Source organism: Ischnura elegans, chromosome 10 (genome assembly GCF_921293095.1).
Source record: "Ischnura elegans chromosome 10, ioIscEleg1.1, whole genome shotgun sequence".
Taxonomy (NCBI): Eukaryota; Metazoa; Arthropoda; class Insecta; order Odonata; family Coenagrionidae; genus Ischnura; species Ischnura elegans.
In genome coordinates this window covers 40801106-40820939 of record NC_060255.1, presented here as the reverse complement: position 1 = coordinate 40820939, position 19834 = coordinate 40801106, and the positions used below count along the sequence as shown (strand labels likewise).

The following is a 19834-nucleotide window of genomic DNA, read 5'->3' as shown; positions in this document are numbered from 1 at the left end:
TCGTTCCGCCTGACGCCGACAACCAGCATTACCCTTACGGCAATTACCCTATGTTGCTTACTACCCCCACCTTTCGACTCAATGGCGAATTAAGGGATTAGTGCCACCACGCAATTTCCGGGAAAAAAATCCAAAAATTGCAATTTAAGGTGGTGGCCCTCTCTATGAAAGTTGTTATTCCACCAGCTGAACGACCAACGCCTAAAAATAAATGAAAAATATCTGAAATAAACTTGCCTACACACATCAGGCCTCATACGCATTATCGCTGAGAGGTATTGCAACATAACACCAAAGCGCCGCGGAAAGTAATGGACGCGCGCTTCCCCTCCCAAAAACAACGGCATTAATCGGCCCCTGTTCAAACTGTAGTTACCGCGCATTGCACGACATTCGAAGGTGATCTTGAATGCTCTTCAGTTTTTTGCCATTCTTTTGAAATCCATTAATGCCGTACAGCAGTATTTGATAATCGTGAGTATGGACGAGATTCCAAAGAGATTTTCTAGGATCATTCCAAGTTTTCTATTTTTTAATGCGGTTAGTCATTCTAAGGGAAGTTTTTATTCCAATATGCTTCAAATTATTATAATACTTATAAGTTATAACTCAAGCATTTCCTAAAACTTAAAATGAGGACCAAAATTTTCTTTCTCTAAACTTGGGTATTTTTGATGGTTGATTTTAAAAAATTGTTTTCTAAAATAAATCAACCCAGTGAATCAAGCTAGGAATTAAGGCTAGGGGGGGTTTCAGGCGCAACTAATATAGGTTGGCATGGGGGTATTGCATACCCGCCAGGGTAAGCGGGAGGTGCGGAGGCCTTGCGCCGGAAAAAAAATTAAGATAAATGGTTCAAAATGGTGATTTTTACGGTCTTCTGAAGGATATTTTATTAATCCTCACACTTTTCTATAAGCAATATTAATCCAATTAAGTAAAATAGATTTATCTTAAAAATTTCTGTGAGCTCTGGGGGGGTTTATCCCCCAAAACCCCCCCTCGCTGCGCCACTGAATCAACCTACTGATCAACATATCCAGCTATGGGATGTACCCTTTACCCGCTCACCTCTACTTTCCCAAGCCTTCCTCATGAAGAGTAACTCGTAGTCCTCTTTTTTTCTAAATGTATCAGACAGCATCATTTCCTGCCTGGGATAATAGTTCCAAAATGTCCTTAACTTTTAGAAAATAAATTAACCCCTCATGGCTCATGATATTTTCTCATTTTATTGCAGATAACAATGTCAGCCACGAACCCAACACGAACAATGGGAAAGAGATTGAACTCACAGGTAAGGAAATGCTAAGGATACAAATAAAAACAGCCAGCAGTGAAACTTTTTTTATGATTATCTTGTTAGACAATATTTTTATCTGATTTGAAAATGTTTTCTCCCTATTGTCTTTACACAGGATGTAGAAAAGTGTCATAATAATGAATTTATAACCATAAAATAAATATTATAATATTCTATACTAAAGATTATGTATAAATGCATAAATATTCCTTTATGCTAAGGATTTTCAAAAACATTTATGCGTAGGTAAATGAAAACTGCTTAGTATAATCCACAAAATTTTTTAACCTCAACACCGTCATCAGTGATAGATACAGGATAGGAACAACAAATAGGCTATGTGGGGGATCTAAGGGGTAACCTCCCAGCAGAAGTCTAGGGTGCAGGACATGACAAAAATTTGGAGAATTTCAAGGCTTGTAACAGCACTTTAAGGTTGTCTCATCGCTAATTTTCCAAAGAATGAAGTTTTTAAAACAAACATTTATGAAGATTTTGAGTAATTTTACCTCATAGTAAGTTTCTATAATGCATTGTGTTTTCATTCCTTATTATAGAAGGTCCAAAGCAGATATTATTTGGGATTTTTAGCTCCTCTCGTACATATATTCAACAACTAAACAAAATAACCATTTTATTTGGTGTTAATGGGATAGTACCCCATAGGGAAGGCTGAAGTCCCCTAGCCTCTCTCTAGATCCACCACTGACTGTCATTACCAAGGCACTGAAATGATTTTTTGCTATTACCCTCACAGGGGCGGATCCAGAATTTTTTTCTGGGGGGGGGGGGCACAAGGGTCTGAAAGGCAAACGAATTTCTCACACTTGAGATTTACAACAATTACTGTACAAAATATTCTCTTTATTGTAATATGAAAGTTGTTAATATGAAATTAAATGATTGAGAATACACAAAACAAAATTAACGTAATGATAACCTCATAAATACTTTGTCCATTTTTTAAGCATTTAAGCAGGATTTAGGGGGGGCACGTACCCCTGCGCCCCCCCTACATCCACCTATGCACCTTCATCCCACTCCTAATCTCTTCCCTACCCTCTTTCTTCCCTGTGACATCTTCCACCAGGTCTCCAGACTCTGCCCCACACATATATACATGGTGGATAAAAAGTGTGACACGAAATTTTAACCCTGAATAGCTGATACCAGTATGAACCAAAATTACCAATGTATTGGTCAATAACACACCATTTTAAACTGCAGAAACTTTTAGCCAAGTGCTCCAATAGGCCACAAATTTCCCTGCTGCCGGATGCCTTGGATGCATCACAATAATTGGCAGGCAAGGTCAGTGGCATAGCCAGGAATTTCGTTCAGGGGGGGTCCAAAACCAGGGGGGGAAGTTTTTGAAAAACAGGGTACTAATTAATGGGTTTAAAACTAATTTTAACACTTTTCATAATCGAAAACACGTCATTTGTTAAATAATATTATGTAAATTCATGATTTTTTAATATTTAGTTTTCTTTTATGTAGGAAAATAATTGAGTGAGTTTGAAGCCAAGGGGTACAGGTGATTACTTTTTTATATACAGAGTTAGGTACAGAATTAGGTATAGAAAACAATCAAGATCAACTAGATATTTAGAAGTGCTTTTGATTTCCCACTTGATGTCAGCACAGAGCAGAGACTCACTCGAATCCCTTGGCAACCAATTTTTGTGTATTTCTTCTAATAATTAACTTCACCTAACTCTGTTTAGATAAAAATCACTTGTACCCCTCGGCTTCTCACCCCATCAATAGTGTTTTTATATTTTGGGGGGGTCCAGACCCCCCCGCATGGCTATGCCACTGGGCAAGGTATTCGAAATCATGAGTTGTCCAGAGCATCAGGCGACAGTAAAAACTCCTGGCCAATCGCAGTGCTTGACTCAAAGTTCCTGTAGTTTAAAAATTACGAGTTTAGGACCTAAACATAAATATGTAGTAATTTTGGTTCATACTGGCATCAGCTATACATGAGTAAAAGTTCGTGGTACAATTTTTCTCAAATATGCATATGTACCATGGACTATTCTTTCCACATTGCAGTGTTGCCTACATACAGTGTACTGATCTGTTCACCAGAAATATCGATAATTTCCCGCATAGCAGAAATACGTTTCGGATACGTCTCTGAGACGTCTCGAATATCACATGTTAAGTCTCAGAGAGATTCTGAGAGCTTCAGAGGCATCTCTGAGACTTCTCTGAGATGTCACTATGTCCAAAAAAATGGTCTATGTGACATCTCTTGAAACGTCTCACATAAGTCTCTGAGATGTCTCATTAGACTTTGTACTATGGTATGCTTTAAATTTTGGCAAAAAAATAATTAAATTTAAATTATACAGTTATGGCCTACTTTTCTCGATCATTTTTAGCAACAAATTTTGTGATGGATCACCTTTTGAAAATAAGAAACCCATATTAAATTTCGTGATTTTAATAATCAAAACTGCAGATTTGCACTTAAAAATATATATGGAAGGCATTGATGGCGTTTAAATACTTTTTTTTTTAATTCCTGAACGTCTCACGATTACATCTCCGAGACATCTGTGAGACATACGTGATATTCGAGTCATTCGAGACCATAGTGAGACATCTCTGAGAGGTTCGTTAATATGTGGGTTGGACTGCGTCTGGTCCCATGTATCCCAGATTATCGATCTTCTACTGTAAATATATACTATACTCTAATTCATGCTCTAATATATGCTCTAATGGTGAAATTTTTGGTTAGAAGAGATCCAAATCACTCTCAAACATAGTCATATCATGGGTTCATTTCAAGGTCACCACGAGTTTAAGAAGGTGAGACACAAGTGAGGTCATCTTTTCCTCATCATTAATAAAAGAGTTATCCTTAAGTTCACATCTGACCTATAAAAAATTACCTACCTTTATTCACAATTATTATATATTGCTTAAATTCTGAAAGTAAAATACCATAATTGATTGAACTATGAAAACAATTGCTTACAGTAATTATACTCTTCTTCTCGTACTTGGCAAAGCTGCAAGACAGAGATACTTGTGACACTTTTATAACAGAAGTTAAGGGAGAGCTATTTGATTCTCAATAGAGGGCACTGGCATGTCCATGATAGGGACAAGGGGAGGTCTAAGGGGGGGGGGGACTGAGAGGTAACCTACAAGCAGTAGTGGGGGTCAGAACAAAATTTCTGTTTTATCTAGTGTAGCACATTCGATACTCCAGGATGGGGCAACAGTTCCCCCTAGCCCCTCTCTGGATCCCCCACTGAAAGAAGGGATTATATTATGGAGTACTATTGCTGTCCATTCACCAAAAATTTTATTTGGTACCTACGGCTCAAATGCACAAATTTCTCTTCTTACAGTTATACCTCTCCCATGCTGTCCCAATGAGAAGGCAGATTTCGAAAAAGCCATTGAGATGGCAGGTGAGTATTTTATTATCATTAATCTGTAATGCTCTGATTCCATGAGCTACAGCTTTTCTGCGCAGTGAAAAGTTACCATAAGTAGTACTTACTTCTAAACATAACCCCAGAGCTGGACTACATGGAGAGTTATTTAATTTTTTTGATTGGTAAACAAAATTGTGGGCCATATTATATAGATGCATGTACATGCGTAATTTTTGACATGGAAACACTACCAATTGCAACTACATCTGAACATAACTTGAGGTGAGTCCACTTTTCTCTAACCTGCTTCCCTAATGGTTGAACGGCTCCACCTGCTCAAGGATATAACCACCTACTTTTATTTCAGCCTCACATCCTTGCTTGCAAAATCTGTTCATGTACAGTAAAAAGATCTTTTTCCTATGTTGAGTGCATTACAAGTGCAGTAGGGTATCCCCCTTCCATTTCAATGGTGTTTTTTATATGACACCATCACATGTGCTACCTTTTGTCTGAATCATACCCTTCATCCTGTATGTATGATGTGGGTGGTTCTTCAAGGAATAATTGAAAATTACCCCTGACAGTACAGCTTCAGGAGTACAAGCCACACCACTATATACATAAAGGCTTCAGCCCAGAGGGAAATAGGATACTTATTTTTTAAAATAATGATGAATCATAAAGGAAAAGGTTGGAAAAATATGACACAGGTGGAAGTAGAAAAATATTAACTAAAACAGGGAGGAGATAAGAGGTATCAAAATAAAACCATAAATTCTATTTGATATTTTTAAATTTTAATGAAATAGCAGTGACTATTTAGTATTTACTCAACTACGTACATAATTAGTAAGATATTTAAGGAGGTAATTAAGATGTAAATGTCTTACTATTTTTCACTAATACAATTATTTCATTTCAGGGTATGGAAAATTCCACTACCTCCTATTAATCGTTTGTGGGTTCGTGAGCACTAGTGAAGAAATGGATGTGATTTCAATGTCCTTCATCTTACCTTCAGCACAGTGTGACCTTCAACTAAACACAGAAACTAAAGGCTGGATGAACAGCATAATATTTATAGGTAACTTTGTCACCTTTACTAATTTTATGTACTCATGTTCATGAGTAAGAGTGTACTTTCAATGTTTTCTTACATAAAAGAAGACATTTTCCCCACATACCATGCTCATAGCCAGAAGTTTGTTTTACAAAGGGATTGGGTGGTATGCCGGCTGCCAGAGATGTTTATTTGTCATTTCCCACACATCAAAAAATCATAAATTAAACTATGAATGCCATTTGATTTTTTCTGAATTTTAAGGTTATCATTGGTTTTTACCGTAGTGGCCGTAGTAATGTGGCTTAATCTCTATTGACATTTGTTTGTGAAATTCACCTGAAATTTCTAAAAATGTTAAACTTTACAGCTCTGGCAGCAGATCTTATCTCATTCTGAGCAAATTCAGGTCATGATATCAGTCCACAACTTTCATTAGCCAAGAGAAAGTCAGTAAATGTCTCTAGGCCAGTTGTGTCCTGAGGTGATGTATCACAATTTGTCGCCACAAATCAAAAAGTCAAGCTGAAGCCCACAAACAACCCCCCACCTTGGCTACGTGTCCGCTATGTTCTACTATAAGGCGCTAGACACGTTCCGATCCAATCACCCGACACGACCAAACTTCCTGACCATCCCTGTCGGGGCCAGCTCTACGGACATACAAACCAATCCACCCGACCCAACCAACATACCAAATATTCCTCAGTACACAACGTGATCACGTGGAGTGAAGTTGGTCTCGGCTTGGGTTGGCATTGGCTCCGCATTTTTCGAAAAATCAAAAAATGGGTTTGCCTTTAGCCACTAAGGTTCTTATTAATGACATAAAAAAAAGAGAAGAGTATGGGCAAAGAAGTGGCTGCTAGAAGTTTCACCCGCATGAATTTACTTTGAGAATTGGATGGAAATGATTTCTGAAATTATTATTTGAGGATGGACGAAGTGTGCTTCATGGAGTTGCTTGGCAAGATCAAACCTCAAATTGATAGAAAAAATAGCTGATAATAGTACAGACATTGCGATGCCATAGAAATCGGGGTAGGTTGGTTGGTGGTAACCACCCAACCATCAGGTCCTACTGTTTTCATCGGGTAGCAGGCCTACACACCCTCCAACTGTCGGAGCCAACGTAGTTGGTCCCGACAGTTGGGTGGTCTGGTCGGAACATGTGTAGCACCTTTTATGTCAGATATTTTGATAGTTATCTATCCCAAGGGGTCCAATTGTCTCAAGCATATAGGTCACTAGTACTTATACGAAAATCATATCCATTTAACTGGATTTTATGAAAAAGTGGAGCCAAAAATTGTTAACCCAGGAAAGGGCGGGCTGATGACACCCTATGGTTCTTCTTTGACCAGTTGTATGTACATTGTGGTATTTACAGTGTTGTTAATTCTTATACCTTCAAGTCACAAACATTTTGACAAAATACTGTCAGTGTCCTATAAAATTTTCATTCCGCTTTGAGTTAAAGAAAAACGATTTAAATTGTCATGGGTGTCACCTACACCCCACATGCCCTTCCAAATTCCTTTCCCAAGCCATAGGACTTCCCCTGAGCTTTTTCCTTTCATGAGAGCTAATTATTTTTTTCCCTTTTATCACGTAGAACATTATATTCAGCATATTTAATGAGATATTTCACACCTTGAAACCCAAAGTTGTAAAGTCAACATCAAATATGTTGCCAAATGTCAAATAATGTGCATAGAAAACTTCAGTGGAATACATTTCTCCCATTATCAATTTTATGTTAATTGTGTAAAAGTAAATACTTAGTATCAATCTAATCCGGTGGACCTAATTAATAAAGACACTACATAACTGTGTCATTCCAAGTAAAGAGGAAAAAAATATTTTCTTTGGAAGTGTTGATGACATCAGTGGTGTGGCTAGGAATTTTGTTTGGGAGGGGGGGATCGAAAACCAGAGGGGAAATTTTTTTAAAAACAGAGTACTAATTAGAGGGTTTTAAACTAATTTTAACACTTTTCATAATCGAAAAAACTTCATTTGTTAAAGAAATATTTTGTTAATTCATGATTTATCAATATTTTGTTTTCTTTGATGAAGGAGAGAAATTGTGTTTTTATATTTTGGGGGTTCTGGACCCCCCCATTGGCTATGCCACTGGATGACATCTTCCACTAACCTTCTAATGTTAAATTTTGCCCTGCGCCTTCTCCCGACTTTTAGAAGACAAATGAAGTCAATTTAGTTTTCCTCTTTTGCCGCATTTTATACAGTGCAACCTCGATATAACGACACCCCACGACGCACTAATAAACACTCGCTATAGCGAATTGTCGCTTTACCGGAGGTGGAGCAAATAATAGCCAATATACCTCTTGCGAACAGATATACAGGAACAGGAGTGGTGCGGCGACAGATAAACATCTATCCGATAAACGTAAGCATAAATCCAGACGAAAGGCGATGTTTTTTTGCATCACTAGATTTCCTTACTCAAATAACGACTAACTATTCAAACAATTTATAAGCGCCGCACTGAATAAAAACCATGCAAAGCATTGTTTCGTCAATCATTATATTTATCGAACGACAGTTTACCACATAAATTTGAGACAGCACTCCTTTAACTTCATTTCTAACAGATCGCTAGCAATTGCAGAGGTTTAGGATTCTTGATGAAAGTCTTTCGGCGGTGAAACCCTCGCTATGGCGAGAGCCAACACCGAAAGGGTCTCGTAAAAACGAATTTTTAACACGCTTATTATAGGGTCAATTGACGGTGCATCGGCTATCTCTCGTAATAGCGGGGGTGTCGCTATAGCCCGTACTCGCTTTAACGAGGTTCCACTGTACTCATTTTTATCATGCTCCTTCATGAAATCTTTATTTCTTATTTCAATCACTTAACTCCTGCTTGTCAACAGGTATGATGGCCGGTGCTTATATATGGGGAGCAGTGGCAGACTCTTTGGGCAGAAAGAAGGTCCTCATAGTAATATCCTTCATGAACGGTGTCTGCATTGTTGCCTCCAGTTTATGCCAGAACTACGCCCTGTTTATGCTCTTCCGATTCCTCAACGGAGCTGCGTGAGTAATCCTGTGCTCCTGCCCAAGAATGTTTCGTGCTCTCGATGAAGTAAATGCAGGAGATTTTAGGATGGTAATTGAAAGAAAAATGCTACTAAAGTGCCATTCATTTTTCCAGCTCTTTAAGTGGCTTTACTCATCGACCTTATAACACGAAATCATTTCAGTGCACACGTGTATGTATCGAGTTTGCGAATCAGGATTTTAGTTTGCGAGCTAAACTCATATAACTTAAATGAAAGTTAGTTAAAAAATTGACAAATTATACACGTCTTAGGAATTTATCTATACTTACAGCTCTCCAAGTAGGAGCTTTCCTTGTCCCTGTTACCAGGCAATTGAAACATTTCCAGCAGTGGTGCTGATTCCATGGGGCCTGAGGGGGCCAAAGCCCTCTCAAAAATTCATTATGGGTGTGAGGAAAAAATGTGTCAGGCTTGTCAATTTTCCCTGGAGTGTCCAGATATTGAGATTCAAGTTATCAGGTTCTAATTTTGATCATATGACTCTTCTAAAATGCTTAAGAAACTTAAAACTCACAACTTATAACATTTCCCGGGGCAAGATCCCCAGTTTGGGTCCCCCCAATATTTTTTGTAAGTCGGCAACTCTGATTTCCAGTAACATGGTAGTGGCTAGTCACTAAGTTTCCTGTCGTCAAGTATACATATATGTCATCTCAAACTCTTCTTCAATGAAAACTTTGTCACTCTATATCCTGATATAGCTTAATAAAAAAGGTACAAGTTTACTTCATTACCTCGCCTCCTTTAGTATCATGGGTGTGAGTGCACACCTGAAGCACAAAAAGGTTGCATAAGTATGCAGGATAATCAGCAGCCTAAACCTTTAGGGTGAAGTCAAATTTCAAAATAATCTCTGATGGAAACTTCATTATGATGTAAAAAAATCAAACCTAACCCGTTTTACGATGAGCCAATTTTTTGTCATGCATCTTGGACAGTACAGTGCTGTGCCATAAAATAATCGAGGGCTATTTATGGCTTCCAGAATGTCCTTACTGTTTTATCCATTTTCACCTGGCCACCTACTTTTATCTTGAGTCTCACATTCCTAGCTTGTGATGGTTTACATAACCACATAACTGGTCTTCTTGAGATTAATCCTCATTTAATATTCCTCGCAGCGCTTATCTAAAACACCCACTACAGCCTGCAGCTCCCTCACTGACTGGCTAATCAATGCCTGATCAACCGCAAACCTCATTTATTTAAACATCATTCCCCCACTTCAACTCCAGCTTCCAACTCATCCCACACCTCTCTTGCCATCTCCTCAACATAAAAATTAAATAGCAACTGTGACATTAGACAGCCTCGCCTCACTCTTCGGCCAATGATTCCACAACCCAATTCTCCACCTGGTACCCTTACTTGTACAGTGTGAGCCATATGCAGATTGCGAATATGTCGTCTATCCCTCCAATCTAGGTCTATTTTCTTAAGGACCTCCATTAGCTTTAATCAAAAAACTTTATTAAATGCTTTTTCAAAATCCACAAAGCAAGCATTCACGTCACATATTCTAGGTGTATTCTAGGTTCATCTCCACAGGGGACCTCTTTTACTGCTATTGCATTTTGAGTTGACTTTCCATTTCTTCTTATTTGGCCCAAATACTTATTTGTCCTCACCTCCATTCATCTGTTTAACATTCTCTGTACCAGGCGTGCAGCTAGGAATTAAGGCTAGGGGGGTTTCAGGAGCAACTGATACTGGGGGGGTATGGAATACTGGAGGTGCAGGTGCCCCTCCCCAGAAAATTTTTAAGATAAATGGTTCAAAATGGTGAGTTTTACGGCTTTCTGTGGGATATTTTCACTATTCTATAAGAATTATTTATTCAGTTAAGTAAAATGGATTAAATTTAAAATTTCTCTGAGTTCTGGGGGGGTTTATCCCCCAAACCCCCCCCCCTCGCTGCACCACTGCTCTGTACCACTTTTCCTGCATGCAATATTAAGGCTAATAGTCCTATAGTATAGTCTAATGGGATTGGGTTGGTGAGGTGGCTAGAGTGCTGGCTTCCCAACCAGTCAGTTTGGGTTCAAATCCCGACAGTGGCAGAGATTTATCAGAGGCTGCCCGATTCCTATTTGAAAGCCTTGTGGTGGGTACCTCACATACAGTAATCCATCCATTGGATGCGACATTAAGTAGTGGTCCCCTCGGCACCTTTTGTTAGGAGTAGGCTAATGCCGACGCAAGATTTCTCCCCACCCTTCCCTCATGGCACATATGACCTTAACTGTCAGTCGCCTCCTCCAAATACCATATCATACAATTGATTGTTTGAGGCATAAATTTGTGAAAGCGATTCATTATTAAAATTAAAAAGAAGAACTTTGTGCTTTCACATGAACATTTATTCACAAATTTTCATGTGAAAGCACAAAGTTCTACTTTTTAATTTTAACCATACCATACCCCTATAATCTCTGCATTCTACAGCTTTCTTCTAATTCAGCTTTCTTCTAATTCGGTAGTGGAATCAGAACCTCTATCAGCTTTGATAGAATAACTAAAAATTAATACCTTCACAATGCAGAATTGAGCTGAATGTACACCTACTATAATTGGAGGGGATGCTCCTAAGTATACATGAAGTCGTGATGTAGACTAACAAAGAGATAATGTATACATTAATTGCTAGATTGCAAATAAAGGAACGTAGACAGTTGCTCACCGGCCCTGGAGGGGCAGATAGAGTTATTCCCACCTCATCTCTTATTCCCTCCCTTCCCCAGTGGCCTCATTTCCTTGATCTTCATTTCAGGCAGCACCTTTTATTATTTCTTCCTTATAAGAACCCTCGAGGTGACTACCTTTAGCAAATTTAAACTCTTGTTTGGTGCCCCAATAACTTTCATGATGAGAGGCGATCACGCCTGTTAGGACACTCCAGGAACATTCGTCAAATTCATCCCCTTGGGTCAGCCCCTCTGTCCAGGGGCACAGCTAGGAATTAAGGCTGGGGGGGGGGGGGGGGGGGGTTTAGGTGCAACTAATACCGGGGTGTGTGAGGTTTGGAATACCCACCAGGATAAGCGGTAGGTGCGAGATTAATAAATTGCGGAATTTTAAGATAAACGGTTCAAAATGGTGAGTTTTACGGCTTTATGAGGGATATTTTATTAATTCTTACACTATTCTATTAGTAATATCAATCCAATTAAGTAAAATGGAATAAACTTGAAAATTTCTCTGAGCTCTGGCGGGGTTTTATCCCCCAAACCCCCCCCCCCCCCCCCCCCCTCGCTGTGCCACTGCCTTTATCTCTCTCTTGCACATACTTAGGCTAATAGAGCTAACAATTAGTTACTTGAAAGTGATGAGCCAAAAATAGTAGGGAAAGCTTAGGTCAAAGGAGCGGGAGGCAAACTCAACTTAAATAAGGATAAGGATTTAAATGTGTACGAATAATAATGTAAATGATGGAGTAACAATACATTGCACTGCTACTATGCCTGAAAAATTAATTTGGGGATAAATCATTAAACTAACTCAGACGAACTAAACTATTTTTTCTTTATTTTCCTCATTATGATGGGGGAAGGACAATTATACATGTCCCTGCCCTTCCCTGAATCTCCCTAAGGCTGTATGTACTCATTATAGACCTCCATGTTCAATAATCCAGCACTGAGAGGTTCCTATTTATGTGAGATCTTGAAAAATATTCACAGATAACACAGGTGTTTTCCACGGTAATATTTTACTCCAATGCGACAGGATAAGAGTAATTTCAATTTAATAGAGCTGTAATAAATGTATTTCATTCTTGAAAATATATTTTACACAATATTCAATGATATTCACCAAATTAATTGCTTTCTATGTTTCAAAACATGTTTTACACTTCTATTTAGTGCTGGAAATAGGAGCAGTCTGCAAATTTCAAATCTTTATGCTTGAAACTATGAAATCAGTATTCTGGCATTAGCAAATAATATAAATGCTCATGAAGAACAAAATTTAAATCAACCAATTTGTTATTTTTAGATGAAGTCACTCAGTTTGAGCACAGTGAAAATAATACATATTCAATTCAGATGATTTCTAAATGCACAGAGAAAGTGATACTTATATTTATTTTATTACAGATTAGGAGGAAGTGGACCAGTAATTTGGTCATACTTTGCTGAATTTCAGCCCAAACACAAGAGGGGGTCCATGTTAAGTTTTATGGCAGCATTTTGGACTCTCGGAAACTTATTTGTCGCAGGTAGGCATCCCGTAAATTGAACTATGCATCGCGTAGAGCAAGAAGGGGGGATCCAGGATTACTTTCTGGGGGGGGACCAGGGTTTAACAGGCAAATATTCCTCATTTGGGATTGAGCACAATATGCAAGTGGACTTCCCGAATATAGGGAAGTCCACAAGGAAAGTTAATTAGGCATTGCCAAAGTTTTGATGAAGCAGTAAGCCATCAAAATGCCAGCAATACCTGAACTCACCGGATAGAATTGCCAAGAAGACTTCACCCACTTCAGTACTCTTTCACAAAAATTTGCTAGTTGCCTACAAAACATCAAAAGAAACTAACGACCTGCTAATACTAAGCATACACTGACTAAGAAATGCAATGAAGTGATATATGCCAACAAGTAACATTGGAGTAAGTATATCATTATTACTTAAGTATTTTACCAATTAACCCTTGGGCTGCGGAAGTTCACGATTTTAGCTGCCAGCTAGTGCATAAGTGACCCCTAGTGTAGGAGGCACCCCTTGCCACGAGGGCTGGTCTGGTAGAGTTAAGCCCCTTAGCAATCCTTATGGTGAGGGAAAGCACTCAAGTGCAAAATATCCAGGTAGCAATAAAGACCAATTCTGTCTTTCCTCTGCGTAAACAGAGGAAGGACAGAATTGTTACAAGAGAATAAGGAACAAAATATGTCGTAAAGCGCGAAAGGCTAGAGAAACGTGGATGAAAAATATTTGTGAAGACATACAAAATAATCTTAAACATGGAAAAGTAGAGGCCGCCTATAGGATAGTGAGGAACCACTTTAAGGAAAGGGGCGTAAGATGTAATACCCTTAGGGACAAAAACGGAGAACTAATGATTGAAAACGAAGACAAAGGGAAGAGATGGAAGGAATATCTGGAAGATTTGTACAAAGGAAGCAGCCTAAGAACGAAAGCTATCGAAAACGAGAGGGAAGTGGATGCCGATGAGATGGGAGCACCAATTTTAAGATCAGAATTTGATGCGGCTGTAAGAGACCTTAGGATACATAAAGCATCTGGCACTGATGATATTCCAGCCGAGCTAATTAAAAATGCAGGAGTGAGGACGTTGAACCAGCTATACAAAATCATTAGTGAAATGTATTCTACAGGTGAGATACCAAAGAACTTAGAGAGGAACATTATAATCCCTATTCCTAAGAAGAAAAGAGCGGAGAAGTGCGAAGACTTTAGGACCATAAGCCTAACTACACATGCGTCGAAGATACTGACAAGGATCATCTATAGAAGAATAGAACGAAGAGCAGAAGAGTTCTTGGATGAGGACCAATTTGGATTCAGAAAAAAACAAAGAAACAAGGGAAGCAATATTGGCCTTTAGACTGCTCATAGAGAAGAGAATGGAAAAGAACAAGCCAACGTTCATTGCGTTTGTGGACTTAGAGAAAGCATTTGACAACGTGGACTGGAGCACAATGCTCGGAATCCTAAAGGAAATCGGGGTTCTTTACAATGACAGAAGAATCATCCACAGTTTATACAAAAACCAAGTAGCGGTGATAAAATCATGGCCCAGCTGTGAAGAAGCAAGAATTAGGAAAGGAGTGCGACAAGGCTGTACATTGTCACCCGTAATTTTCAAAGTTTACATTGAGAAAGCCATTAATGAAATTAAAGAAAAGGCATTTGGAGTGAATATCCATGGAGAAAAAATTAGTATGCTAAGATTTGCCGATGACATAGCTGTTATAGCAGAAACAGAGAAGGATTTGAAAAATATTCTGGTTAATATGGGTAGGGTTATGGGTGAATATCAACTGAAAATAAGCACGAAAAAAACCAAGATATTAGTATGCAGCAGAAGAGAAGAAGTCAAGACTTAACATTAAAATAGGGAAGCAAAAACTGATAGAGGTGGATGAATTTGGTTATTTGGGAAGCAAGATAACTAGTGACGGGAGAAGTAAGAAAGACATTATCAGCAGAAAAGCCCAGGCGAAGAGAGCATTCCACCAAAAGAGAGACCTGCTTACAGCGGGAAACTTAAATATGGAAGTAAAGAAACAATATGTAAGAACCTACATTTGGAGTATGCTCCTATACGAAAGTGAGGCATGGAAAATGGCCACAGCGGAGAAAGCAAGGATAGAGGCCTTTGAAATGTGGTGCTACAGAAGAATGATGAAGATCAAATGGATCAACCGAGTTAGTAACGAGGAAGTCCTAAGAAGAGTAGGAGAGAAGAGAAGCCTCATGAAAACCTTAACAAGAAGACGGAACAACCTTATAGATCACATCTTGAGACATGATGGCCTGATGAAGACAATCGTCGAGGGACAAGTGGAAGGCACAGAATGGAAAAGGAAGACCTCGAACAAAATATATGGAACAAGTAAAGAGAGATGTGAAAGAGAAGAAATACGTATGTATGAAAAGAGTAGCTGATAGGAGAACTGAGTGGAGAGCTGCATTGAACCAATCCTAGGATTTTTGACCAGTGATGATGAGCAATAAAGAATTTGGGTAAATGCAGCAGTCTGCGTGCAAAACATAAAAAAATGTTCCTGCACTCTAAGAGTTAAAGTAGGTTTGCATTAAGTATTTAAGAATTATTCTGGCAGCCTCCACTCCCTTCATGGACTCCCCTTTCCAATACATAATAAGGCCAACTCCCTTTCGTTCTACCTAAAACTCTTTTCTTCCTTCCTCTCCTTCGTTTCCCCAAAATTCTACCCTATAACACTAGTTTACAACATCCCCTCCCCACTTAGTACTCGCTTCATCCATATCTTCTATCTCCTCTGTATCTCATCCAGAAGCTGCCCCTCCTTACCCACCATATCCAGCACTTTTTGTCGTATTGTCTAATTCACCCCAAACATTTGTATGAGTGAGTCAGGTAGTCATTACGCGGTCAGAAGTTCATTTTACAGTAAAAAGATTACATATTTGAACGTTTTTGGAATTGGAAAATGTAAGGAATATAATAAATCTCCAGAATGTACATAACATTTAATCATGTATCAGTTTCAACCTACTTTTTTCTCTTTTTTTGCAGGAATGGCCTGGGTGGTGATCCCAAGTGATATTGGATTCTCTACTGCAAGCTTTTTATTTAATTCTTGGCGAGTCTTTCTGTTGCTATGTTCTGTGCCAAGTTTTATTGTGGCTGTCTTACTGGTCTTCCTGCCAGAGAGTCCAAAATTTCTTTTAGTCCATGGGCAACCAAATAAGGCATTATCTATATTTCGTCAAATTTATGCCACAAACACTGGAAAGAAGGCAGAAACATATCCGGTAATTCATAAAATATCCAATAATATTTCATAATTATTACATTAAAAAATGCATGCCCAGTGAAACCACCATTTATGGACACCCAAATTTTCTAATTTTCTAACATGAACATTTGATTTGTGGCCCTCATTTCATTGTTCAGTATAATAATATGAACAGCGTATTACAGAAAGACCAATCATTTGGGTGGCATATTCTCCAGGATAATTGCCATCAGTTATGGAAAAGTTTCACCAGAGAGGAGTAACCCCAGTGAGAAATGGGTGGTGGACTCCACGTGGAACCCACGTGGAGAATTAACGTGGATACCACGTGTTTTTGGTCGTGGAATCAACGTGGAACCCACGTGGAAATTTGGTGGAAAAATTAAAACAGCAGTTGGTGCTGTCCTAAAACCATTAAAACCTCAACCACTCTATATCTAAACCTTCTATATATGTGTCTACGATTTTTCATGTGCTCTCATGGCTGCCTTTCCACGAATTATATAAAAATAGAATGTGCGATACATTTTCACATAACTAGCGTGGTTTCAGGATGATAAATGACGCAATGTCACCAGAGAGTTAAGTTCCACAAATTAGAAATTCTGTTTAACATTTTATGATAATCACCACAAATCCACTTGAAATCAACGTGGATTCCACGTGGGTCCAACCACTCAATATCCACCACCACCAAATATCCACCACTCAACGTGGATTCCACGTGGGTTCCACATGGATTCCACCACCCATTTCTCACTGGGACCTCGGTTTCACTATACATAATTAGCATAAATGATTTTCTGGTTTCATTAGCATGATTTCATTAATATGTCTTCATCGTCTCTTGCTTCTCAATTCATTTCATTGTACGAAATGATACATATTTATTTCTTAAATGGTTCTATTCCATATCTAAAATTTCTCAAATAACAATTTATGAGCTTCACCTTCCCCTGAACAAATATTAATAATAATAATTTATTCCTTATCATAGAAATGCATCAAAATAATTTTCCATGATTATTACACAGAAATGGATATTAGAAAATGAACCATTTTAGCAACATAGATATATAATGTGGGAAAGTCATTCAGTGGCTAGAATTTATTTCAGATTTTTTTTCTGACTCATTTTTCCTGTACTATAATTCATAATATAAAAATACTATTATTTAATTGCAGGTGAAAGAATTACTGGGAGGACGTGAATCCACAGAAGATGGAAAAAAGAAGTCTATGGAGTGCAAAGAAATGGGAAAAGATATTTTACAGAACAGCAAAATGATCTTTATACCTCCAATACTTAAGTACACTGCCATTTCCATAACAATTAACCTCACTTTCCATATAGGGTAAGTAACTCATAAAATTACTCTGTATCAATATTATTGTCTACTCTGTAGTTTTAGTCCAGAGAAATGAGAATAAAGAGGGGTAGAGAGCGAGCCACTAGTAGATGATTTTGCTATCTCAAAGAGTAGCAGTACGAGGTGTGTTCAAAAAATATCGCGACTTTTGTGTTTTTTCAAAAATTATTTATTTATTCATGAATATCTATTTTGTCCCCTTCAAAGTAATCCCCATGAGATATTATACACTAGTGCCAACGGTTTTTCCAATCTTCGAAGCACTTCAAAAAATCATTTTTTTTTATCTTGTTCAGCTCCTCCTTCGATGCCATCTTTATCTCGTCAATCGTAGCGTAACGTCGTCCTTTCATGGGTCTCTTCAGTTTAGGGAACAAGAAAAAGTCACAGGGGGCCAGATCTGGGGAATACGGTGGCTGCGGCATCATTAGTGTGTTGTTTTTGGCCAAAAAGTCGCGCACAAGCAACGATGTGTGAGCAGGGGCGTTATCGTGGTGCAAAAGCCAATTTTTGTTCTTCCACAAATCCGGGCGTTTCTGGCAGATTGCTTCGAGCAAATTGCGCATAACTTGCAGGTAATATTCCTTATTGACCGTTCTACCCTGTGGCAAGAACTCATAGATATTCATGAATAAATAAATAATTTTTGAAAAAAAAAAAGTCGCGATATTTTTTGAACACACCTCGTATTTGCAACCACTCAGCACTATGCACTCAGCCTTATGCACCGTTCTGACTGGGATTTTCAAGTACGTGCTATTTCAAAGGAGTTAAAATCTCTTCAAAATGTTTAGACATACTGTCAGGGCTGGTTCTGGACATTTTTCTAATGTAAGCAAACAACATCTTGGCACCCTTCCCCCTCAAAAATAGCATGAGAGGTAGTCGGTATTCCCTCTCTGGAGACATTTTAAAACAAATACAAATACTTTAGGAATAAGGGTTGAGACTTAAATATCAGCGTGAACTTATAATGTGCTTGCTTTATAAACTGTGATATTTTTACACCTTAAAAATTAATTATAAATAAAAATTCAGAGTACACTAATAATGAGTCAGTAGCTGATGGAGGGGCATCCGATGGACAAGTCCATTTGGGAATAACAATAACCTGAGTGGTGGGGGTATGGGTATCCACTTTACCTTATATCATTACTTCTACCATAATTTTGTGGAGTACATATATCAACCCTCAACCTTTAATCTCCTTGTTTCATAAGTACTGAAAATTGGGCAGAGCACCTTTTGCTTGGCGCCCTACACGGTCACGTAATTTGCTTCCCACTTAAACTGGCCCGTCATACAGTCTCACATGAACCTGCTCCAAATGAACCCCCCAAACATCCTCTCACTCCCCTATAATAATTTTTGCAATGGTCTTTGCTTCATGTGGCTAGGATAGCTGTCTCTCCTTATATTTAGTGCTCTTGTGAATATTATACTTTCTCGCTGTAATGCATAGAAAATTTTAGATGAATCAGTTTCCTATAATTTACTGACATGCACTATCACCAAAGCCAGGTACATATATTTATACTTAAAATTTTCTTTTGCAGATACTATGGTTTGATGATGTGGTTCCCTGAGCTGTTCAGCCGCTTTGATGAGTTTAGCCGTCAGCATCCTGATATGGATGCCTCCGTGTGTGATGTAACCTCCTATGTTGTGACATCAGGATCACATTCTCATGCTGACCTCTGCACGGACAAGATTGAAAGCTTTGTCTTCATGGAATCCTTGATAACAGTTGCTGCAGCTATACCCAGCAATATTTTTGCCGTCCTCTGCATAGATCGGCTGGGCCGGAAGTTCTTCCTGGGTACTGTATCCTCCCTATGAGGGGGAAATAAGTTAAGGTACTATTCTCCAGGGGTAGCTTGCCCGTCATTCATCTCAGTTATCGATCTCAAATGAAAAGCAACAATATGTCCTAGTTCAAGAAAACATTTTCAAATTATCCTAGTTAAATTTTGAAACAGTAATTAACCAATCATTGGAAGAATGATATATAAGGGCAGTGTTTTTTATTTTAACCTCTGATGGACCATTTATAGAAGACAAAGCAAACAATTGGTATATGTACTTTCATTGCTAAAACTTATGCACATTGGTGGTTACTTTTCTGTATAATCAC

General features: G+C 38.4%; 1 protein-coding gene across 2 annotated transcripts in view; it reads left to right on the top strand.

Moving 5' to 3' along the window:
* LOC124167008 (synaptic vesicle glycoprotein 2B) overlaps positions 1-19834 on the top strand; it is a 68566-nt gene that overhangs the window by 41995 nt on the left and 6737 nt on the right. The window contains exons 3-10 of one of the 2 annotated variants that reach the window (XM_046544766.1): positions 1241-1297; positions 4675-4737; positions 5630-5791; positions 8671-8833; positions 12957-13078; positions 16108-16346; positions 17516-17685; positions 19257-19519. In XM_046544766.1, coding sequence (XP_046400722.1) covers positions 1241-1297; positions 4675-4737; positions 5630-5791; positions 8671-8833; positions 12957-13078; positions 16108-16346; positions 17516-17685; positions 19257-19519 — 1239 coding nt within the window. Of the gene's footprint in view, positions 1-1240; positions 1298-4674; positions 4738-5629; positions 5792-8670; positions 8834-12956; positions 13079-16107; positions 16347-17515; positions 17686-19256; positions 19557-19834 lie in introns of both variants that reach the window. The other variant, XM_046544767.1, reaches the window with a different exon arrangement.